At 37.2% G+C, this 26126-nt stretch overlaps 1 protein-coding gene across 1 annotated transcript in view; it reads left to right on the top strand.

The window, feature by feature from the left end:
• The first annotated feature begins 570 nt into the window (after positions 1-570).
• frmd6 (FERM domain containing 6) overlaps positions 571-26126 on the top strand; it is a 30699-nt gene continuing 5143 nt past the window's right edge. The window contains exons 1-14 of the mRNA XM_015605668.3: positions 571-971; positions 16865-16941; positions 17250-17526; positions 18382-18472; positions 18588-18667; positions 19390-19466; positions 20677-20863; positions 22366-22521; positions 22612-22677; positions 23129-23197; positions 23363-23537; positions 24705-25013; positions 25308-25439; positions 25579-25670. Coding sequence (XP_015461154.3) covers positions 17428-17526; positions 18382-18472; positions 18588-18667; positions 19390-19466; positions 20677-20863; positions 22366-22521; positions 22612-22677; positions 23129-23197; positions 23363-23537; positions 24705-25013; positions 25308-25439; positions 25579-25670 — 1533 coding nt within the window. The 5' untranslated portion in view covers positions 571-971; positions 16865-16941; positions 17250-17427. The remainder of the gene's footprint in view (positions 972-16864; positions 16942-17249; positions 17527-18381; positions 18473-18587; positions 18668-19389; positions 19467-20676; positions 20864-22365; positions 22522-22611; positions 22678-23128; positions 23198-23362; positions 23538-24704; positions 25014-25307; positions 25440-25578; positions 25671-26126) is intronic.

Raw genomic sequence — 26126 nt, 5'->3', positions numbered from 1 at the left:
ATGACCCATACTGTCAGCTTTAATTTATATGTCACTGTTTTGCCCTGTAATGTGTCAAACTCTATTCACATGTAGTTTCACAGGTAGTTTCCTTGATATTGTACTGGGTCTTCTTACCTAACCAAGACTTTTATTGGCCTTTACTTGTTTCATCTACTTTTTTTTAAGCTTATATGAGACACCACATGTGATGACATATCCTGATCATTGTTGGTGTGCTGGTCAAAATCTAAAACATACCCTGTGCTGGTCTGGTCAGGGTTGTTTTTTTCAGGAGGGTAATTAGCTACAGTAGCTCCTGTGGAAACTTAAATGAATACTTCTTTGTGAAAAGAGCAGAAGGGAAATTTTGTAACAACTATTTTTTTCCTAAACTTTTTTTACAGCCTCTCCTGGACAAAAAGCAGCGATTCATTAGGCTACAGTAAAACACACCCTCTAGTTTAGCTACATCAGTCTATTACTATTCAGCTATAGGGGCAATGAGCCTATCCCAACTGAGTCACGCCCTCTCTGCCCCGCTCCTCTGCAATGAGGTCCCGCTGCTGGCGCCATGGCTCCCCCCTCCTGCACTGCTACAGTTGGGAAGAATGGCATGACAAGCAGCCGTGGAGCATACCAAGATCTGCTGGACTGGGGGAGGCGATAGTGCACGCTCACTTTTTCTCATATCTTCAGTTCAAACAACACAGGCTGCTTCTTCAAAGGCGTCCTGCGTTAACGCGAGCTGAGGTCCTGTCCTGGTATTTTACTGCCACACTTTTACCACCCCCTGTTTCTGCTCAGTTGGGTCATTCCACCCAGCAATTCCACATGTTAGCGTGAGTTGTTAGCTCTCAGGAGCTGCTGCTGCAGTTTTCCACTCTCAGTCGATGCTGGACGGGACGTATAAACGGGATTAACGCTATTAACTGGGCTCGTTTTGGATTAAATTGTCTTGAACGGAATTGGCTGATCTTTTTTTCGTAAAGGTGAGTATATTTAATATTAGTTCACATCATCCCTTAGCCCTTATTATTCCCCTTTAGTACTAGTATAGAGGGTTGCTGCAGAATCTGAAGTAGAGGGGGTGAGGGGGTGAAGGGGGACTGCTGCTTCAAACAGTTCAGATCCCCACATGTCTGAACATTCAACGTGGCAGTATGGAGAAACTGGCACTCATCAGGCGCATATGACTGCAGAGGATAGCTGTAACTAGCTGTTTAGAGGGAGAAGAGAATTGTGGGCTCATCTCCTGTCCAGATGATCTCTTGTGTGCATATAGAATAAGTATACTTTTGACCATAAGAAGTGACACAGAGCAAAAAATGAAAAATGTAAATCTAAATAGAACAATATAAACAAGGAGATTTCTCCTCTCTCCAGTTGAAAGTTGGGTGTTTCATGCTGAATCCCTGATGGAACCAGTCCGCCTGCTTTTGGTAAGGTGAGACGCTGCGGTTCGCACAGCCGCGCACTTTGCTCCACTTTAACAGGACAAGAGTCTGGAGAAGATAGCGTAAGTTCATTAAATCTAGGAGGACAGCGGATAGGATACTGTCTCAGTCTCTCACTCCCTCTGTGACCGGTTATAACTGCTCATATGTCTGCTCAGTGTGGAAATTCCAACTTTTCCATGCAGCAGCAAAAACATCAAAGAGGCAAAGAAAACGTCCTGTGTGGACATCTTCTGTGGACATCCAGCTCTCATTGATACCAGTCTCTGAGAAAAGCAGAATATAATAGTCCTGGATACTGCTGAGCTATAGTACTGAGTAATGTTAACTAACTACACATATAAATAGTGTAACCCTGTAGAATTGAGTGATGATAATCTAGCCCATAAAAATGGTGTAAAAGATTTTAATTCAAGCTGGATAATATACTGGATATTCTGGAAAATATTACAGATAAATTCACGAAAAATCATGATAACCTTTATGATTTGTTAAAGTTATCTTAAAGCAATCTTGTATTGCATTAATGCACAAGGATTGGTAATGTAATCTAATTTGATCTGACAATGTTAACCTATTGCATTTGTTAATGATAAATGATGCCATATTGGATTTGTTAATGTTAACCAATATTACCCGGTAATGTTATAGAATTAATATCAACCTATAGGATTAGATAATATTAGCCTAAAGGTAATGTTAGGTAATGTTAACCTAAAGATAGTGGTTCTGTTATCCTAAAGGATTTGGTAATGTTAACCTAAATTATTTGATAATGTTGGTACTGTTAACCTCTAACATTTGGCAATGTTTATATATGATATTAGGTAAAGTTAATAAGAAGGATTAGTAAAGTTAACCAATTGGATTTGGTAATGTTAAGCTTTAGGAATCGGTCATATTAACCTATAAGATTTAACAATTGTAACCCATAGTTACTGGTACTATTAACCTAAAGAATTCTGTAATGTTAACATTAAGACTTTGGTAACATTAAACTATAGAATTAGGTCATATTAAGCTGTATGTTTTGGTAATTTTAACCTATAGGTTCTAGTTATGTCAACATGAAGAGTTTGTAATGTTAACCCATAGGTACTGGTAATGTTAATAGATAATAACTGGTAATAACATAGAGGTACAATAGTAAAATAATAGTATCCCACACAATTTGATAATGCTAACATTTAGAATTGGGTAATATTAGTGTGTAGGATTGGGTTATGTCTATCTGTTTCACTGGCTAATGTAAACCCACTAAGGAATGTTGATCAATTTCAATCAGATATTTTGAACCAGTTGGATCTAAATGGTAAATCTAAAGAACTGTTTTAATTTGTACTGCTAAATTAGACTATAAGTGAGGACAATGTACAGTATGTGCAGGTAGTGTCAATTTATCTAATGATGTACATTTCTTAAGTCCTGTTTCCCGATGTTCTGCTTTCCTCTTTAAAATTCTTTCTCTCTCTGGATGCTCTGGTTTTCTTGTTATCTCTCTCTCTCTCACTCTCTCTCTCTCTCTCTCTCTCTCTCTCTCTCTCTCTCTCTCTCTTTCTTTCTCCCCCCTCCTCTGTCCCTCTGTCCCTAACTCTGTCTGTGTCTGCTCCCCTGTTCCATACTCGGTTTCTGTGACCAAATGGCTCCAGGACTGAGGAATGTTCACTATTTCCTCTGTGTAATAGTAGTACACTGCAGCTCACCACCACTCTCAACAAGCTACAAGCTACAAGGTCTCATCCAATACTGTTGTTAAGATGCGTCTGACTGTATATCTTGGTTTCTACTGCACTATTTATATTATGGTATGTGGAATATATGTGTAAGAGTTAATAGATAATAAGAGAAATCAGATCATTTTGAAATTAAGTTAGTTTTGTACGAGGGCACTGAAATAAAGTGGCATGTTTACAGCAGAGCTCCTAATTGATTAGATGTAAACATTCAGATCCTCATCATGTCAACATCCTGGCTTTGGGATGGTGTGTGTTCTTGTTGTTTTTTCCACTAAAGCTGTGGCTTTGTCCTTTTTGAACTTTAAAGCCTGGATTAAACTTTCCACCTCGGATTGAAAGTGTGGTGTAAATATTCTGAATTTGATCTCGATGATAAGAATAATCTTCGACTGTTGGGGTTTGTGTTAGATTCTCTTGGGTTTCTTGTACTGTAAGCATCCATCCAGCACTGAAACACTGTAAGGGTCCCACATCCCACCTCCTTAAACCTTGGGCAAACTGTTAGCAATTAATTTTAAAACCTGTTATTCAGTAACTTCTGTAAATTAGAAAGTAACTAGGGCTACACAATATGTTGCCTCAACATTGTAAGTGGAATTTAACATGTGCAATATTTACATCATAGGACATGCAATGTTATGTAAGGCAAAGTCAGTCCTACAAGTCATGCTACAACTTGCTTGATACAAAAAGGAAATTTTGCACTATTGTAATTTTCCATGACAGAGGCAAAATATATCTGCCTAAATCTGTTTATTTTACTCCAATCTGTTGGATCTATTGAGAGCTTTTATTCATGTACAACAAAATATTGTTAAGTTGTTCAGTGCTACAAATAACTCCTAAATATTACATACACTCTTCAACAAAATATAGATGCAAGTGTGGAATTGCAATGCTATTCAGAAGTAATAATCCATCCCATGCAGCTTGAATATTCTCACATCATTTCTGCAGCTGTTTCGGTTGAGGTGGAGTGTTGATAGCATGTCCAATAGCATCCCACACTCAGGCTAGCATTACTCAGGGATAGGTCTGATGATGCAGGTGGCCATAGCATTTTATTTGTGTCTTTAAAACAAGTTCTTGAGAAAACTGCAGTATGTGGATGAGCATTGTCCTGTTGGAACAGCGTACTAGTGTGTGCGTTCTGAAAAAGTAGACCCTTATAAAGATATTGTTGGTCTGTCAGAGTTCCTGTAATAAAGACTAAAGATGATCTGACATTGAACAAAATGGCAAACTGCTTTTATGTGTTCTGTTAAAATCCCTCTTCCACTTTCTTATTTCTTTCACATGTGGTGTTTGTAGGAAACTTAGCATCTGGAGGTGTGAAGGGTGGTTTGCCTTTTTTAGTTTAGTCACGCTGATCATAAAAAGCAATATGCTGTCTACCAGAAAAAGCGTAACAGTGCAGTTCACGCAATAGTGCTGAGTATATAACTGTGTGTGTGTGTGCATGTGTGTGTGTGTGTGTGCGCAGGCATCTGGGGTTTCTCCTGTGGGTTTGGTCTCGTATTTTGCCTGAAGTGAAGTTGGAATAGCGGATCAGTTCTGCTTGTGAATGGATCAGTAATGGTAGATGGCCCTCCTGTGTGTGTGTGTGTGTGTGTGTGTGTGTGTGTGTGTGTGTGTGTGTGTGTGTGTGTGAGTGTGTGTGTGAGCTCTCTGATAGCCACCTGTGTAAGGGACTACTCGTCAGGAAACAGGTCATTCCCTGACCCTCCTCCTGCTTCCCTCTTCCCTGCCCCCCCCTCCTCTTTTCCTTTCTTTTTTTTCAGCCTCAGGATGTTTTTCTTTGCTGAGCTGTTCTTCTTTTGTGTGAAGAGTCTGCGTGTGTGTGCATGTGTATAGGTATGTGTGTGTGTGTGTGCACGTATGTGTGTGACTGATTGTGTGTTTGATCATTCTCACCTAACATGGCAGCTTTATGCAGTGTTTAAAAGAAAACACATGGAGATCGGACCAATCAGGTGGCTTGTATGGAGTGATGCGAGGCTTTACCCCGGCATGGGCTGTGTTTAGCGTGAATGAAGCGTGGCAAACTGCTTTGTGTGTGTGCGCTCTCTGAGAGCGCCTGAGTGCATCGCTCTGTGATGGGATTCTGCATGGCATTTTGTTAAAGTACACACAGATGTTGGTCTTCTCAATGTGTCTGCAGCTGGATTTAAAAATATGGCGAAAGATAAGATTGATTATTTACACTTTTATACATTTTATATATTTCACACAAAACAAGTAGTGTGACAATGCATGTAGAATGATGCTGTACGTGTAATATAACCATGCAAATCAGTGTTTATTATCTATACTTTTGGCAAAAAAAAAAAAAAATTAGCAGTCAGAGTTGCAAGCACATGAAATGTATACTTATTAGCAGCTTTATAGCATCTTTGTAACATCTGCTGAAAGCTGAGTAGCCACAGAACTGATAAAGTCACACTTTACTACAATGACTGATGTGATACAGGATACTTTCAGTACTCTTATCAGTGGAATGGCTCCAAACCCATTTCCCCATGTCTGTTAAGTGTATTATTACCAAATGAACCCAAAAGAACTCTGTCCTTCATTTTAACTTTGTCAAATTCCAATGTGACATAAACATTTCATCCGGAGAGAATCACAGGACAATTTGTGAATGTGTGATCATCTGGCGTTTTTACAGAATGCTGGGTTAGTGCTGGAGATAAACCTTTTAAAAGTGTTTTTTTTGTATGTGTTTCCTGTTACCACCATTTTATTTCTGGCATGATTTCTAGAACAAAATGTTAAAATAAAAGTTAGGAAATAGCTGTTTAATTTATGTTACATCTTAATTTTAAGCTTAACATATTTACATTCACTTTATCACAATAAGAAAATAAACATGAATGATAGTGATGGGAATTCTGGCTTTTGTTAGTGAGCCAGTTAATTTGGCTCTGCTCACTAAAAAGAGCTCTTTCAGCTCTCAAGAAAATGATAAATAGTCAAAAGGCATGTTCTCCACCAGTCTTTCACACTGCTTTTGGGTGACCTTTTGGGCCACTCCTAACGCCAAAATTGAAGCAGTGCAGCTTTGTTTGATGGCTTGTGACCATACATCTTCCTCTTGGTTACATCTGTCAGTGGGGTTCAGGTCTGGAGATGAGACTAGCCATTAAAGGGTCTTTATTTTCTCTGGAGCTGTATATGCTTGCACTGAATTAGTTCAGTATTTCACAGTCTACTGCAAGCAAGTGTAACTGGGTAAGACAGATGCTTATTCACATCTTAATCTGCAGTAATGTAAATGCAGCTATAAACTGGGCAGTAATGCATTGTATTAAAATAAACTTCATATATATATATATATATATATATATATATTCTAGTAAAGATAATGCATATTCACAAACAGCCACAGCAAGAAGTTTGAAGATTATTTCCCATGTTTTTGTGGCAAAATAGAAATCTGATTATGGCCTGACGCATGTAATCCTACAGTTTACCATTTTTACATTATACCCAGATGTATTTAAATGTATGGAATGGATTACTGTACTTATTATTATTAAGAATTATTAAGTAAACACACTCACTGATTGCATGTTTCATTTTTCACTTTACATATAATATTCAAAATACACTCAGACATTTATCACAATCCAATACAGCACTTCTACATTAAAATAATCTAAAGTTGAATAAATATCAAATATCATCCCATAGCTGCTTAAACAATGCCAAGTCTATGTTTTTGTTTGTACACCAATAGAAATCACAATAAAGGACAAAATAATTGTGCATTAGGTACACATAACATTTTTTCTTTCTGCTATTTGTTTAAGAGTTTGTACTAACATTTGTTGCTGAGAAAGGATTTGATAGCATGCTGTGTGAGAAAATGTAAAATACTAAATTATACTAGCGGATCCCTCAGGGTCTGAACTGAGTAACCTTGGCTAGATGATTTAACTGTTGGTGCATTATGAGCTGTTGTTAAAGTCATAGTGCTAACAGTTCAGTTCAAATATCTGCTCAATTTAAAGTAACATACTGGCAAATTAACATACTGGCACCTCTCCTTTTCTCCTTGTAGAAATATCTAAGCCTGGTGCCAGACAGTTGGCAGTGCACTCCTGTATTTCAGTCTGGAACAGTTCAGACTGCCAGGATACTTTTAGCAGTCTTAACAGTAAACTCACCGCTGTTGAATTAACTCTTGCAGTGGTCAGTGGGCACAAATAACATCAAACTGTCTCTCTGAGGTGTCAAAGTGTGACTTATTGTGATTGCTTGCTGTTATGTAAAGACATATACACTATTAACAATCACTAAGAGTAAATGTGGGTGCAGTGGCAGCAGAAAAAGGCAGAAAATTAAATGCAAAAAATAATTAGCCACAATTATAGATTACAATATATGTACTGTACATATTTACACATTGTGTAGCCTGGGGTCAGTTTATCAATGTTTTTCCCATTTGCTATTGCTGTTATTGTTATTTCTGCTAATTATGATGGCATGCCCGAACCAACAGCCAAACAGGAAGTCTTAAAATCTTTCACCAAGCAAAAGGAAGACCTGGATGTTCCTGTTTTCCTTCTAAAGGAATAACTGGTGCAAAAACAATGATGCAGCTTTTAAATTGGATAATAGGTACTGAACTGACTGAAGACCCAAAGCTACTAAAAGTTGGTTTAGTTTGATGGAGCCCACAGTCTTGTACAAGAACAAGAATGACACTTCTTAACTTATATACGCTACATATATAGCACTTAAGCTACTGTTCCAAGACACACTGGTATATTAAATTGCAGTGTGTAGATGTGGCTATTACTGCTAATGCAACATTAGTTATAATCCCAGCCCACAAGTCCATAATTATGTACCCCACTTGATGGACTTCCCTATTCTCAGTGTGATAAATGACAGAGAAAACCAACATTAAGTGTGTCTATAAGATGTTTGGATAACATAAACCAAGAGAACAGCTTTAGTTTGTCTGCCATGGTCCACAAACTGAAATTTTCAATGTTCAAATTCAGATCTGGGGGATATGATAGACATTTAGGTTACATATCCAGATTTTTTTTTAAAAACTGTGATTTTCTTTCCTTCCTCTCCATAATTATGGATACTATCTTGATATTGGCATCAATACTGGCATTTACACACAATATCACATCAACAACAGAGAACATTATACCATAAAGCAGTTACCGATGCACATGCGCCATTGGACTGAAGTCAGTAGCATGTACATACATGGTATGGGATTATTATGCTTCCCTGATTATGCTTCTTTCTGGATTGTGCCAATTTAAAAAAAAATTCACAGCTCTAAAACCTAAAATGTGCAGCTACTGCACCAGTAAATTCTGTTCATTCAAGCGTATTATATCTTACTTAGGATAGAGAACACTGCCTTCACCAAAATAAAACCTGGAATGCTATAAATGTCAGAATTTTCAACACCTATTGAGTAGTAAAGTCAAAAGTCTAGGTATTGGTACTCTGTATCAGCAGATTCTTGAAAATCTGGTATCAGTATTGGAAGGAAAACGTTTTTTAAATACATGCTCAATAATTTCTTACTCAGCAGTGAGCCCTTGTACAGTGCTAATGTGCACATTGTTGTTCTGCAAGAGCCCACTGCAATTTGGAGAAAAAATATTTTATTATAGATTTTTGATTGGTTATAATATCTTAAAAGCATTGATACACCCTCAGCTTCAGTTCTCATTTCTTAAGTTGAACCAAGTGTATTTATGAAAGGAAATCATATAACCATGCAGGAAATCATCATCACCAGCCCTCCAGGACCTCCAAACCTCGCCAGAAGGTTACAGCATAACAGAGACACCAGAACCCCTCACTGTAGGGGTCGAGCACGCATGCCTGTAGTGTTGTGTTGATTTATGCCACACATTTTGTCGTGTGGAGTGGAGAATGTGATGAGGGAGTGAGCTGCACAGTATATTGTTACCATCACCTTTACAATTTGTGCATGTGCACAAAAATTCCCATCTGTTCATATTTTATGTCAAATTAACCACATGTAGATAGTTTATTTTACTCTAATCCTGGATACAAAGAATATTAAAAAATGTAAAATAGTATCAACCCTTTCAGACCTGAACTGTGTCTGTAATGCACAAATGGAAGGCTCTAATATTATAATACAAACTCTATATAAGATTAAAACCAATTAAATCAAATATTTTAGTGTTTTATGTCACAAACCATACCTAAAATTGATTTAAAAAGTGCTCTAAATCATTGCTGTTTTTTCAGTGCAATAAGCATGGCTAAGCTACTGTTTCATTTGCTTGTTCATTGGCTGGTCCATGATGTATTCTGATGGACAACATGGTGTCATTTACTGTTATGCGCAACAAAAGAAAATACACGATGTCCATTTTAATGGATGCAGTGTCTGACATGGATAATATTAATAAGCTGGATTAATGACTTCCGGTGAAATCTGGTCAAATATGTTTTTTTAAATTGAAAAATATCATTTTTGTCAATGGCAGTCCTTACAAAAGATGCCTGTTTCACTGTTGTCCACCCCTCTGTAGAGCATAGCCTGTGATTTTCACACCAATAAACCCTTTAAACATCTATTAGTCTTTGCAATAAGGGATTTATGAACTATAACACTGCAGTAAAAATCCTCTGTGTGTTTGCTGACACAGCCTGATCACTGCATTGACATTGCCAGTCACCTAAAGAACATCTGCTCATCTGTTTATCTGTACATATGTCACACTGATGCACAAGTAAAGGTCACTGAATGTGTGCTGTTTCAAAAGCAATTTCCAATACAGTTTACTGACATTTTCCCAATAGATCTAAAGGTTTGATAAAGAGGTCACTGTAGTTACTGATCCTATTGAAACACTAGTCAGTTGATCAGCTGTCTTTGTGAGTAAAGTTTTCTTGTAATTTCTGTTCTGGTTTCTTTTTGAATCACAGGGTGTTTAGGGTGTAACTTTTTAACACCAATGGTCACATTATGAATGGATAAAAGTATATGTGTATATTTGTTGGCTGTTTGGGAGGGGAATCACAGTGTGTAACAATTAGGCTGCTTGCTTTATCGGAACAGGTTGGGACATGTTAATATAACACGCATGTTATTTCCATTTTTCCTCCTCCCTCCCTGCCTTTCTGCCTTACCCCTCCTTTTACTCTTTCTTTCTCTCTCTTCCTTTCTCCTACACATGGTTTCCAGATGTCTTAGCATTAAGTCACGTGTTCATACACGGTCACTTTGTTAGAAGTTGAAGAGCAGGGAGAGAAGAGAAAGAGATGCTGGATTGCATCAGTTTTACTTTTTGTGGTTTTGAAGTTTGCTTAGCCTGGCTTATAGTTAAAATCCTGAATGTTGTGTGAGAATAAACAGTGTTCACACTGTATTTAATATCATTATGTAATGAAACAATAGTCCATTATAAATCAAAAGTCTATGTATTTTTATATAAACTATTTAAAGTGCAGGATAGTACTGCCATCATTCTTAAAGTGATAAAAAAAATCCTTATTGTAATAACAACAGTATTCAGTATTTATTCAGCTGTTTACTGTGATGCTTTAAGTTATGAATATATCAATGGTAGATTTCGTGTTGCATTATATAAGTTGTTACTTTGTTGTGAGTTACTATTGTTTATATAATATCTCCTTAAACTTAAACCTAAACCTTAGATGAACCTACACCTTAACCTAAAATTAACCTGCACCTGAATTTAAACCTGTCCTAAACCTACGCCTTAACCTAAATCTTAAATTTAACTAACTCTAAGCATAACCAAAGTAGATTGTACAATTCTTACCATTATGTCCATTAACTTCTATTTTAGAAGCTCCATAATGGGGAAAAGCTATGTGAATGAAGCTGTAGCCACACTGTTTTCTCGATTCTTCTTCAAGTATGTGGCAGTTTTGGTTGTGTGTATTTGGCAAATATTATGTATTATATTTATATAAAACAAAAAAAAAAAGTTTTTTCATTGCCAATGATATTGTTAAATTGTAAAATGACTCTAAAACATTGTGATATTATTTTAGGGTTGTACCTCCGACTCCCAATGGCTTTGAAAAGTTTTAGATTTTTTTTAACCAGTCTACTATTATCCAGTTAAAAGTTTCCACTTGCCATTTCATTGCAGCCCTCAGACCTTAACTTTGCTGATGTGTATCACCAGTATGTGGTGCGTAGAAAACAACCACGGAAGAGAGATTACAATCATGAAGGTTTGTCCACTAATGTGACAGACTGTATTCACTGATAGCGGCATATATGGGACAGTTTTGGGCTCCCACAGTAATTACGTGCATGTAGAAAATGACAGGAAGTGAAGGTATAGACCCAGTTACTAAATTTACACACAATGGTGGACCTCTGAAAGGTTGTTATGGTAAACATGCACTGGCGAAATGCGTCTGTGTCTCTTTCTGCTGAGCTAAATCTGTCTGGAGCAAAGTAAGAGCTCGCCTCTTTAAGTGCACCATTCACACTGTCAAATATTCTTGACAAAGTTTCCAGGAAATTAAAATAATATGGTTTCAGAATAGCAGCCAATATCAGCTTCTTAAATCATTTATGGTGAAAAGTGTTCACAGGCATTCATAACTCTTGAAGTTAGAAAATTCCAAGAAGGAACTAAAAGCTTTAGACATTTATGTTTAAATAGGCATCAAATAAACAAGTATAAATTTTGTGTTTTCGTAACTGTTGTTGTCGTAACTGTCGTTGTCGTAACTGTCGTTGTAAAATGAGCTAAATCTGCTTTAGCTGCCAGAGGGAGATAAGATGATTTCTTTTTCTTCATAATAAAACACTGTATCTATCATATACTGTGAAAATGCCTCCAGCTATTGTCATTTTATATTTCTACCATATCACGCACCCCTGCAGTAAGACACTCACTGAGTCAGTGCCACTCTTAATGGTGCTGAAGAATGCATTTGTTCGGTATTTTAACCTCTTTTTGGTTTGATTTTAAGTATCACATAAGTGTCTTTGGTTTGGGTAGTGACTTTGAAAATTGTGAGGTTTTATAAACCTATTTACAATCTTTTTATTTTACTGCAGTATTAAATATGCTGATGTGGGCCTGTCCCAATAACCATTTTGGTGCCAATATATTGTCCTAAACATTATCATCATATTTTACATTACATCAACTTTTAATTATAAATATGAATATATTATTTATAATATAATTGAAATGTGAACTTTATAAATATCTAAAATACAACTAACAAAATAAAACTACTGTTTAACCAGCACATTTACATTAATCAACTCTCTGTCAAAATGTGTAATGTGTACTAAGTTTAGCAAAAATGTTGAGTTTAATATGCATACATATATTGTATCTTTGAGTCTTTCTGGAAAGTGCTGTGGTCCTCTCTGTGTTCTTTGTTAGCACAGTGTGTGTGGTTAGCTAGCTAAAGAGATTTTATCCAGGCAGCTGGGTAGCTAGCCTTCCTCGCTGTGTTCTTTCACATTTAGTCTGCATGTATATACTACTTATAAATGGATGTGAATATATTTTAGATTATAATGTAACAGTTTTGGAGTTTTGGAATTGGCCTGTTTTTGCTTGTCTTTTTTTTGAGGTTGACAGTAGGGGTGGGAGATAATAATCATAATGTTTCATGTTTTTTTAATGGTATTTTTGCCATAATGACACTCTTGGTGGTATGACAAAATACTATATAAAAAATCTAAATTATATTACACTACTGCAACAAAATAAAAATTATATAAAATTAGATACAATATAATGGGAAATTTTGCTAAAATAGTAAAAAAAATAGTATCCTAATGTGATAATTAGGGGTGGGTGGTATGGCATGATATTTCAGGGTATAATATCGTTCACATTATTAAAAAACGTTATTGGGTACGATGCGATATGGCACACCCCTAGTTGACAGTAGTTCATTTCAATGAACAGAAGTCTCATTATTCAAGTATGCCAAGGACAATACGGTTTTATTTCTGAGCAACTTTAAGGAAAAGAGGAGCACATTGTATATTATGAAGACAGGAAATGATGATAGAAAATTAATGAATATTGTCAAAGGCACTGTCAGGGCTCTATTAACAGCCAACAAGTAGGCCTGAAACGTCTGGTCCAACAAGTAGCAGAGAGATTAGCATGAATAAGGCGAAAACAAAAGGGTCAAAATATAAAGGAAGGGGTGTAGTGGAGTGTAGGGGGTAGAAATACTAAAAGAGGTGTTAATTGCTGACAGTCTAGCGACACTTTGCACCAGTAGGGCAGGCCAATTTAATGCATTATTTACTCGGAACTCCCATTCAAATTCACACAAGTGTAATTTACATATGGCCAGTGTGATATACAAGCCTGTTTGCTTCACATGCATTTTGTATGGAAACCCGTTTCTGCCAAAGAGACAAAACAAAGCTTTAAGCTTAAGGTGTGACTCAGTACACTCTTAAAAATAAATATGGTACGAAGGTTTCTTTTACAAAACTTGTTGCCACAGGGGGATAATGTCAAGCACCTGAACATGCAGTGTGCCTCTTTACAAAAACTGGTTTAAAATGTGTGGTTCTGTAGAGCTGACTGAATTTGAATGTGGTACTGTAACAGATGCCACTGTTACAACCCGTCAGTTTTATATTTTGAGTAATATTGACATATTGAAAGTGTGTAAAAAATTATATCACAGTTAAAATTAAAAAAGTAATTCCAAAGACAAAAGACAATCTTTATTTCATTATAAATACCACAACACTGCACACACTGCAACTTACTTAAGATAATATTACTAAGATAATAGTACATAGACAATTCTAAGGATCTCATCAAATCAAACCGTGTTAAATATCGCTATTCCTCCAAAATATATATTAAGATATGATTTTTTAGTAATTTTCACCCAGCCTTAAGCCAATATTAGTTTCAAGATTTTGACTGTAGTCCTGTATTCACTGTGTCCAGCACAGTTTGGTGATTTCCCTGCACACACACCCCCACTAACCCCATTAATTAACAGAGGAGTCGAAGCAGGAAACGCCTATTTTGATTATTTTCCTGCTTAAACACACCCACTAACCCTGTTAATTAAGAGACGAATGAAAACTGTAAACTCCAAATAGACACTGCTGGACACTGGTCCACCCATGTCAAAAATACATTTTCTTTTTAAGATAAACAGTATTGGGTTTACTTTCTTTTTTAAAGTGTTATGCTTGACATGATCATTATTATCAGCTTCAATTTCAACTTGTATTTCTAATGATTACCCTTTGTGTTTACTTGCATATTAATTTACATGAGAAAAAATTCAAAAGTATAAACAAAACAAAGTCAAACAAAAACAAAAATACAGCATTTGAAAATATGTCGGCAACATTTGACAAGCAGAACTATATGCCAAAAAAATATATATATCCTAATATATATCCTCATCGTCATTTAACTGCAGTATTATATGTTATTATTACTTAATACTTTCTACTTCAGTGGCAGAAAATAGTCTTAAAATGACAATATGGTTTATTGCAATTATTTCTGAAACAATAGGTCATTAAAGCATATACACGAATCTTCACAGGCCAGGGATGAGCAGAGATTGAGTTTCATGATGAGTTTGATATTCTTAAATCTTTTTACAATCATAATATTGTGATACTTTGAAATATTCATGTTTTTTTTACACCCCTAGTCATTAGTATCTGTTAGAATGATGTTTTCAGCTTTTCAACACAACCATCACCATGCTTATGCTCATCCTTCTGCATACAAAGTGATGAAAGCTGGCTTTTAAAATTGTACACACGCATTCTGTTCAGTAAGAACTTGCAGGAGATTTGCTGCAGAGCGTTTGACGTCTGTGTACGCGGTTTGATGCAGTGCCTCTTGGATCACTGACAGTTGCTGATGTTTTGATTTTGTATGTCAGTCTAAGCGAGCACATTCTCTTGAAGATATAGCGTGCATGTGTGTGTGTGTGTGTGTGTGTGTGTGTGTGTGTGTGTGTGGTGTCCAGAATCAAAGGCGTCCATTGTTGGAATGAGAAGCAGATGTTAGGCTGGAATTCTCCTGACTGCAGCAGTTCTTCTCTCTCTAAATCTCTCACACATGCACACTCACACTTTTCCTACTCCTCACTTGCCATATTATGCTCTCCCATTTCCTAGGGTGTTTAGTATCTGTTATTATTTGTCATCCTCTTCCTCTCCATCCCTCTTTCTCTATTTATCTTTCTCTTTCTCTGTCTCTCTGTCATTTCATTTTGGGATGCTTCTGTCACCCTGCTGATAGACTAACATATGGCATGACAGGTCAGACTAAGACTGCAGCGTTCATGATTTTATATGAACGTGTTTTTTTTTTAAGTCTGTTTAATTTGCTTGTCGACATAAATCAAAATAAGTGGAGAAACATGTGAGTGTGTGTGAGTGAGTCTAAGCGCACGTGTGTGTATGTACTGCCACGTTGTCAGCATGGCTGAATGGTAGGAAGTGACTCAGACTTGCTCAAATTTAGAACAGCCCCTCTCTCTCTCTATGTTATTCTCTCTCTCTCTCTCTCTCTCTCTCTCTCTCTCTCTCTCTCTCTGGTGTTATTACAGTGGTGACACTGTGGTGACGGGTGTGATTCAGGCCTGGCAGCAGGATCAGTTAGGCAAAACAAATTACTGAGTGTACACAACTATCATCGCTTTGAGAACAGCTAGTAATATTGGTGGTATTAATGTGAGCAGACTTACCTGTTTAGCATTAAACTAAATGTTGGTGTAGCTCGCTCTCTTTCTTCCTCTCTCTCTCTCTCAGCCTCTTTCAAGATGAAAAAGAAAGAAAATACAGTGTTTGCATAACTGCCTTCTGGGCTTAACAAGAACTGTCCCTGTGGTCTTCCATTTCCTTACTATGTTCCTCACAGTGGAAACTGACAGGTTAAATCTCTGAGACAACTTTTGTCTCCTTCCCCTGCACAACTATGATGAACAATCTTTGTTTTTAGATCATTTGAGAGTTGTTTTGATGAGCCCATGATGTCACTCTTCAGAGGAGATTCAAATATGAGAACAACTTGCAATTTGCCACCTTAAATACCTTTTCTCATGATTGGATACACCTGGCTATGAAGTTCAAAGCTCAATGAGGTTACCAAATTAATTTTGTGCTTCAGTAAGTCCGTAAAGAGTAGTTAGGAGTATTCAAATCAATAAAATGATAAGGGTGCCCATACTTTTGCACCGGTCAAATTTTGCACATTTTCTGTTAGTACAATAATCATTTTAATCCTGAAATATTACTGTGTCCATCAGTTATTAGATATATCAAACTGAAATGGCTGTGGCAAACACCCAAATATTTAGAACTAAAAATGATTAAGGTTAATAGGGGTGCCCAAACTTTTTCATATGACTGTAGTCTATTTTCTTTGGAATGATGTACCTCCACACAACACTTTAGAGGTGAGATGGGAGTTAAGGATGAGATGGGTGGTGATCATCATCCTGACATCACTACTTGTCACTAAATGCAATGAGATCCTTATGGTGTAATTGTATCTGGTGAACAGCCTGAAGTGTGACAACCGTCACTGATGTAAAATGACACACATTGGCTGCCACACATCCACACGTCCGCTTAGAGGGCATGGATAGGATTGTATAGAAATGTGTATATGTGACTACCCTTAATTCTGTTTTTTTTTTCTGCATTTTTAGGGCAGTTCACATCATACCAACATTTTGAGGGAAAAATGACGGTACAAAAGAAGAAAGACTAACCGGAGAGAAAAGGGGTAAGGATATTGGGATGACTGTGCCTGTATGTGTGTGTGTGTGTGTGCATTAAAGGGAATAAGTCAGTGTGGTTTGTGTCTGTGCAGGCAGATGTTCACATTGTCACCAGCAAGCGAAACATTCTTTGATGATGAGATCAGAGCAGCAGGAACCAGAGTGTGTGTTTGTGTGTATATGAGTGTGAGTGTGCATGTGTGTGTGGGTGAAATGTTTGTGCACTAGTCCGTTAGAATGCATTTGTGAATAATAACTGTTAGTTTAACTCTCTCAAAATCTCTCTCTCTCTCTATTTCTTCTCTCTCAACAGGCATCAAACCAGTTGTGAAACTGGTGTGCGTGTGTGTGAGGACTGGTACCAGTAGAACTATAAGAGTAGGTGTTAACTAGTTAGTACCAGTACTGGAGTGAAAGGCAGCGAGAGAGCAGGGGCTCTGGGGGCAGAGCTCCACACAGGGGCGGAGTTTCTAGGAGGAAGTTGGCCAAACATGAACAAATTGCCGTTCCACAACAACAAGACCATGCAGGACCGCCGTTGTGTGTGTGTGTTTCTCCCTAATGATGACACACTAAACGTCATCGTTACTGTGAGTTTACCAGCTATGATTCCACACTAACACTTACAATTTCCTGATGTGTTTCTGCCAGCACATCTGGGAATTCCCATGGAACATTTCTTAAGCAGGGTCTCCTGGAGGGCAGAACACAGGCCAGGGGGAATTAGTATTATTAGAAGACATAACTGGACTAAAAATATTTTTCAGTCACCAAGCTATAAACACCTTAGACACAGTTTAGAAACAGTGTACAACACTTAATTTAATGTATAAGGCATATTTCAATGGTTCAATACTTGTTTAAACACTATTATTGTTTAAACACATATTATATTAAATGATACATGCCCCAAGAATCAAATGGAATTTTATTTGTGTTTAAAACTGTATATTTAAAAGGCTGCTCTAGTATCTCATAGGGTAGTGTATTGGCAAGACCTTGGCCAACAATGTTGTGTTTTTGAAAATCAATACAGTATTCTAAAACAAAATAAAGCAAAACAATATTATATCAATATTTTCTTACACCCTTATTACCCTGTAAGGCCTTTTCTAAAACAGATTAATAAGAGCAGTCGTTTAGGAGTACTAACTGTCTTTACTGTGACTGAACTAATCTCTGTCAGATCAGCAAGTGTGCTGTTAAGGGATTTAAAGCAAGGATGAGGAAATCAAGTCTGTGTTTAAACCAGATTTATACCAAGAGTAGCTTATTTACAACTGTTATTCAGCTGTTATCGTTTTTCAAATACGCTGCCATTATTTGGATGTCCCTGGTTAATCCTATGTTGCTTGCATATAGGGCATTGCTATTATTAGCAGGCGTTAATAATACGGTGAGATGTTTTCTGCTATTGATTCTTTGCGGTTCTTCCTCTCCCACAGGTGAAGACTCTGTGTCAGGAGTTGTTGGTGCAGGTGTGTGATCTGCTCCGGCTGAAGGACTGTCACCTGTTCGGCCTGACCGTTGTTCAGAGTAAGCCATGACAATGTGCATTAAATTCTCTATTCATATTCGGAATATTCTTATATACTCTGCGTGTGTATGTGTAATGTGTAATAAAATTCAATTAATGTTCTTCTTGTCACAGACAATGAGCACATTTATATGGAGTTGGGACAGAAACTGTCCAAATACTGTCCAAAGGAGTGGAAACGAGAGGCAAGCAAGGTAATACACACAAAAACATTAATTAATATTAATATGTCATTGTATCTGGATATACAATTTATTTCATAAGCTAAAATCAATTTAATGCTGTATGTTTACCAAGCCAATACACACATATACACCACACATGTACATTGTCTAATTCTGCCTAATCTTTATGATAAAAGAAGCTTCTTTACATCTTCATTATCTTTTAACTGTAGCTGAATTTACTTTATTAACTCTAGCTGAAGTCAACTGTAAAAGAAAGAATATCCAAAAAAAAAATGGTGCAACCAGTGTGTAATAGAAAGAAGAGCAACTGAAGGCAGTTCAGGCCTGTCAACCATAATTTACATGCTCTCTTTGCTAGTGGAAAAATAGAACTGTCAAGAGACAGGCTTATTGGGAGATTTGTATCAGTTAATGAAGAGAGAAATCCAATTACTTTATTCCAAAACATTAGCACCTCTGGACAATTCCAAAAATGTATGCATAAATGCACCAAATGTATTATTATAACAGAGTGTACAGTAAAGATTGAAGACTGCACCCATCAGATGTTTGAATATGTGCGTTCTATGTCATATTTTAAAGTGTTGAAGTATTTTGAAACTTATGGTTTGGGTTATTAGAGGCTTGACTTCAGTATGACCCAATCTAACTTTAGATATTTGTTACCTATTCTTTTTTACTATTACGTGAACCTACCCACCTAACATAGATTTTGCAATCTGTTAAAGGGAATTGATCAGTTTGGGCCTCCGATGATTGTACACTTCAGAGCACAGTACTATGTGGAGAATGGCAGGCTTATCAGGTAAGAGAACATATAATAACACAGATACACACAAACAAACACTTTTAAAAATAACAAAAAATTTAATAGACGTTTTCTGTTCTCTGACATTGTCACTTCATGTTTGTTAATAAAACAAAATAAATGCATGGTTAATTTGTTTCTTAAGGTGACAAATAGTACATTTGTAAAGCATTTTAAGTTGCTCTTTTGAGTAAAAATAGAAAGTATTTTGCCTCATAAAGAAACATGCAGTTTTCTCAATTTACAAAAGGCTTAAAATTTAAGTTTTATTGTCTGATTTACAGAGCTGAGACAGCCCACAGTTGCCACACAGTCTAGTGTAACATCCAAGCTTAGCTTTAAACTGTACAACTTACTAATAAATTTGCTGTATTCTCTGGCATGGTATGCAGTTGTCTAGATGAGGATATTAAAGCTGGGCAAATTGAAGCTTTCAGCCTTGGTTAAACTGCTTTAAAAACATCAGTATGCTGGGTACCTGTAGCTCTCAGTTTTTGCTTTGTCCACCTAGCATTGGCTTTTAGCCGCTGCAAAAGTTAACAGCATCAGTCTGTGCTTTTGTCTGGCTAATGTTAGATTTTAGACACTCCAAAAAAAGCTTCAGCATATGGGATGACAGCACTAGTTTTTGCTTTTTTGCAAAGTGTTAGGTTAGGCTTATCTTCAGTGTACTGGGTAACTGCACCAACCCTTACTCCGTTTGCCAAGTGTCAGTGTTTAACCACTCTAAAAGCTCCATTGGGCTGGATAACAGCATATGTCCTTCCTTTTAGTCATCAGGTGTTAGCTTTAGCCCCTCCAAAGGCTCCAGCACAATATGTAACAGCACCAGTCCTTACTTTTATTGCCTAATGTTAGCTTTAACTTCTCCAAATGTTCATTATCATCAGTCCCTATAGCACTGCTTCCAGGTTCTCTGAAAGTAGATGTTGCATTTAGCTTGTAGCCAGTATGTGAGCTGAATGAATGTAAATTTAGGTGCATAAATAATGAAAACATTTTTTTTTACAGATCCATTATTCATCATAAATTGTCTTTATTAAACTTCAGCATGACCAATAAAAGATGGATGTTCTATGGCTCCTTTAAGAAACACATTTTGTGTGTATAATGCTTTGTACTGTACATGCTCTAAACTGTGCCAGAGTAAAAACCTCTGTAATCAATATAATATGGAATCCTCTCTCTTTCTCTTTTTCTTTCTCAGTGATCGTACAGCGAGGTATTATTATTACTGGCACTTACGGAAGCAGGTGTTGCAGTCGCAGTGTGTGCAGCGAGAGGAGGCCTATTTCCTGCTGGCTGCGTTTGCTCTGCAGGCGGACCTGGGAAATTTCAAACGGAATAAGCACTTTGGCTCTTACTTCCAGCCTGAGGCTTACTTCCCTTCTTGGGTGAGTGCTGTACTCTGCTGTCGCATCATAACCTCAATTGCAAGATACACAAGCACATACCCTGCAGTAGCTTTTAGATATCTCTTTCTTCCTGTTCTTTACTGATAAATGGCCTCGGTCCATATGTTGGATCCGTATGTTGTTAAATATGATTCTTCTTTGTCCCTGAATGTGGAATCCTGAATCGTCTACATGCTCAACGCTTAGATATATTACTATAATATTGGCCAGAGGTTGCAAGCTCTCACCATTAGCATTCCATTCCTGATAGTCCAGTCCAGTTTCCTGTTTAAACACATTAGATTAAGCTCTACTGTGAATGATCAGGTTTAATAGATGCGTCACCACACTGCACTGGTTTTAGAATTAAAATGGAATTGATGAACCCTAGTGAAGGATTTCTATATACAACATTGCACATAGAAACAAAAGGAAATACATTACATTAGCAGATGCTTTCATTCAAAGCAACTTACAATTAATGGGATACATAAGCAACAGAGGACATAAAAGTCCAAGGGAAAAATATTTTGTCAGGGCCTGAAGGAGGCCAACAGAGTAATAATGAAATAGAGGAGGAAAGGAGGGGGGTGAAATAGGGGTTGAATAATGGAAATAATTTTTTACATAAGGTCTAAGTTGTACTTAGATATTGCACATTGCACTTTATATTGCACTTCATATTGATACTGTTTAATCTTTTTTCTGCTAAATGATATTTTGTTGTATGATATTTCTATAAGCAATGGCAATAAATCGATTCTGATCCTTTTTTTAAATTAATATAAAAATTAAAACTTTTGTCCCTAATATTATATCTCTGCATTTTCACAAGTGTGTAGTGCTGTGCTGTAACTTACATTACTTGTCACAAATAAATGTTTGTGGACATGCTTTTTAAATAATGCACTCATTGCTGACACAGATGTGCAATTGCACACACATAGCTTGTGCAGCCCCTGTAAAAAGTATTTCTAATAAAACACAGTAATATGTGGATTAGATATTCATTACACTATTGTAATCATGGGTAGTGGCAGGATTGGACTGTTGAGTTTTGGGACTCTTCTCCCAAATGGTGTCGCTACATCCAGTAATTTTGTGATGAGTTGGGGATGAGTGGTGTGGTGATCATCCAATATCCTGACCTCTCTAATGCTCTTGTTGCTTAATGCAATCAAATCCCCACATCAGTGCTCCAAAAAACGTAGTACCAAAGTCTTTCCTGGACAGTAGAGACAGTTACTTTAACAAACTGCAAGGGATTTTTTTTTGTTTCACAAGCTTTTTTCCTATTGTAAGCCCTGTAAATGTGGTTAATTGGTAACAGTAACAGAAACATTGTTTGGGAGAACACTTACAAAGATGCTCATCTCTCCAGTGCTGGCCCATTTTCACTTCTGTTACACTTGTAGATTATGTCTAAGGAGGAACTATAAACTGGGACACTTTTAAATTTGACCTCTTTCTCTCTTTCTCTCTCATACACACATTCTCTGCAGGTCATCACTAAGAGAGGGCGAGAGTATATTCTGCGTCACATTCCCAACATGCATAAGGAACAGTTTGCTCTGACTGCCTCTGAGGCTCAGCTGAAGTACATCAAAGAAGCAGCTCTCCTAGACGACGTCACAGTCCACTACTACCGCCTCTACAAGGTCAGAGGAGTGTGTGTATGTGGGTCTTTTTGTAGGTGAGAGAGAAACTGAGAAGTTTTGAGAATAACGTGTTAAATATGTTCCTTACAGGATAAGAAAGAACTGGAGGCCTCTCTCACTCTGGGACTTACACTGCGTGGGATCCAGATCTTTCAGGTATGTGATGTTATCACTATGCCAGTATTGGCCTTTGGGTTATGTAGACTAGTGTATGAGTTTTACCCATTATAGGTATATGGTTAAAAATGGGGTCTTTCACAACAAAAGATCATGATGCAGTTTGAGCATATCAATGGATTAGATAGTTACATTGATTGTTGTGCTGTAATTTGTTTAGATTCTATGTCAGTAATGTTAGTACATTTTTTGTGTGAGTAATTTTGGATTAAGTGGGCCTGAAGTTGCAAAAGATTGGGAACCCCCCTGAGTTACATTTTACACACTCTGTGCTAACTGTTCAACTGCATTAAAGTGAAGCATTACTGGATACAATAATACTATATAATTATATAAACATTACTCATATCTAAAAGTATAAAGGTATTTTTGTAATGTCCTGGAAATATGTTGAAAAGCTGATTAATTTGTTTTTTTTCTTGTTATTTAGAATGTGGGCATGGTGAGGCAACTCCTGTATGACTTCCCCTGGACGAACGTGGGCAAGCTTGTATTTGTGGTAAGTACTTTTGTGCATACTATACACTATATGGTTTACTGTGTACGCTGGGTTTGTAACATCTAAAATTCTGTCCTCATGTACTTTTACCTCGTGTCCTAAATTTCCAAAAATAGCCATTTTATGCTTTCTCTCTCTTTCACTCTCTGGGTTTCTGTCTCTCAGGGGAAGAGGTTTGAGATCCTACCTGATGGCCTGCCCTCTGCCAGGAAGCTCATCTACTACACCGGCTGTCCTGTTCGTTCCCGCCACCTCCTACAGTTGCTTAGCAACAGCCACCGCCTGTACATGAATCTTCAGCCTGTACTTAAGCAGGTCCGGCGCCTAGAGGAGAATGAAGGTAATACTGTGTGTGTGTGTGTGTGTGTGTGTCTGCATGAGTACATAATGAACATGTGGACATGCAGCAGTTAATTACTGTTTACATACTGTGTTTAAAGTGGATGTTAAGGAGTGTGAAGATATTGAGGGTTTAAGCTGCACTTGTTTGCATGCTGATCTTTGCTGACCTTCTATAAGGACAAAAAACAGATTTACATTTTAATAAAGTTGTTTAAATTATGTATTGTCACTGTTAGGCTAAAATCTAAGTTCTCCAAAATAGTGCCAGCAACTTCTTTACTTTTACAATGGAAGTCAGTGTCAAAATAATTAGTCACTTTGAAACATTTCCATTGGTCAATTCTGTGTTATATTCTGATACATTCTAAAAAAGTGCTATCAGATTTGTCTAAAAACATATTTGTTCCTATGTTGTATCCATTGCTAACATAGATGTGCAAATGCACACATACAGCTTGTCTAGACCATGTAGAGAAGTATTAGCAATAGAATAGGACTTTCTGAAACAGATGCACATGAACATTGTTGACCCAATGACAATTGCAGGTGTAAGTCATAGAACATGTGAGCAGGCAGCCCAATGCTTTTGTCTATATAATGTATAATTATACCACAGTTAGTTTTGACCCTGCAGTGTAATTGGCTGAGAGGCGTTCTATGCGTGCCGGTAATGCACTGTAACCGAAGCTCTCCATGTATTACTCCGCCACATACAGGTAACCTAACGACGATGCAGCGCTTACAAGCCAAACAGCTCAGCTACAAAAGGAGCAGCAACGGAACTATTTTAACTCTTGTTTATAACCAAACAGATCATATTTTCTCATCCTCTTTAACTCAAAATCTTTCAATAAACAGCAATAATAGAACTGTAGCATAATCAGAATAATACACTCAAGGTTTGTTCTATAAGGTGTAATATTGGCACTGCTTGGCCCGCAGCCTCTTGCACATGACCGCAGTACAGCAGTGCCAATAATACACATTATAGCACTCTCTCTCATGTATTATTGTTTAATGATTAATAATGTTTCCAGAAAATATATTGAATTAAACATTAAGATGTTGGTGTTTTCATCTATACGGTATAAATTTTTAAATCTTAAAAGTTAAGATTTTTTTATATCTTTTGATTAATTTTGAACATTTGTTTCTGTGTTTTCAGAGAAGAAGCAGTATCGGGAGTCGTATATAAGTGACGCTCTGGAGCTGGACATGGAGCAGCTGGAGCAGCGTTCCCGCGCGAGTGGCAGCAGCATGGGGAGCGTCTCACGCCAGAAACGCTTCTCACGACACTCCACAACCAGCCACAGCAGCTCACACACCTCAGGCATTGACACCGACAGTTTCCGCACTCCAGCGCACACACCTCACCGACCGCTGCGCACACACTCCTCCTCCAACACAAGCCATGCCAGCACACACACGTCTGGCATTGAGAGCAGTAGCAAGGAGCGGTGCCTGGATGATGAGGGTATGAGTCACAAACCTATGGTCTCAGATGTTTATTGGGCAATGAGTTTCTTAATTGACTGAAGCACTGTGTAAAGCTGGGATTGCTGCCCTCTGCTGGTGGGTTTATGATTTTAGAGACACTTAATAGTACTGTATGTAACTATGAATATTATAGCATTTAAACTATTTCACACCTTGTCTTTAAACCCTTAACCCTTACATCATTATTGAAGGACAAATCATAGGAAAAATCATTAATTTAATAGTTAAACAAGATATTGTGTAGTTATTGTCCTGTTGTGCTGTTTTACAGAGATTGAGATGTTGGTGGATGACCCAAAAGACTTTGAGGAGCTGCATGAGTTAGCACTGGATCTCAGTCAAGACCTCTGCATTCACATCACTGAGGACATGCTAACATCTGCGCAGAGCAATGGATACTCTGGTATTAACACAAACACAGACACACAGACTGCTATGTTTCCAAAATGCACTTAAGATATGATTTAAGATGGTTGTACTAAACTATGAAATATCTTTTTCATTTTATATATATACTGATGATAATGATGGTGTACACACAGGTTTAGTGGTGAAAGAAGTGAGCTCATCAACATCAAGTTCTTCTGAGACTGTGGTGAAGATGAGAGGCCAAAGCATCGAGTCCCTTCCTCAGGTAACACTCAGTCGCATATTTAAACACACGCATATATCTCTCCTCATTTGCTCATTTTGGCATGTATTCAGTCATGTTACTTACAGATTAGAGATCTGTTTTCCTCATTTTTGTCAATAAAAATAATTTGGATTGTATTTGTACTACTGTTTTAAACAGCTACCCATACTGTATTAAACAGACAATTAAACAGGTTAACTGGCATGTGCACTGTCTAAATCTTTGGCATTTCAAGTCCCCAGGGTCCTACAGTAGGGTTAATAATCTGATGTTAATTATTACAGTAATTTAGTGATAAAAGTATACAAACTGAAATGTGGTACTTCACACAGGGTATAAGGGATCAATGCTGTATGTACTCATGTACTTGGCATCAGCTCCACCTTGTGGTCTGAATAAGCTTTTCCAACCTGCACCAGTAGAGAGAACACAATCTCTCTCTAAAAAAAAAAAGCT

The sequence above is a fragment of the Astyanax mexicanus genome, chromosome 7 (genome assembly GCF_023375975.1).
Source record: "Astyanax mexicanus isolate ESR-SI-001 chromosome 7, AstMex3_surface, whole genome shotgun sequence".
In the NCBI taxonomy this organism is placed as follows: domain Eukaryota; kingdom Metazoa; phylum Chordata; class Actinopteri; order Characiformes; family Acestrorhamphidae; genus Astyanax; species Astyanax mexicanus.
This window is presented reverse-complemented; position numbering and strand designations above follow the sequence as displayed.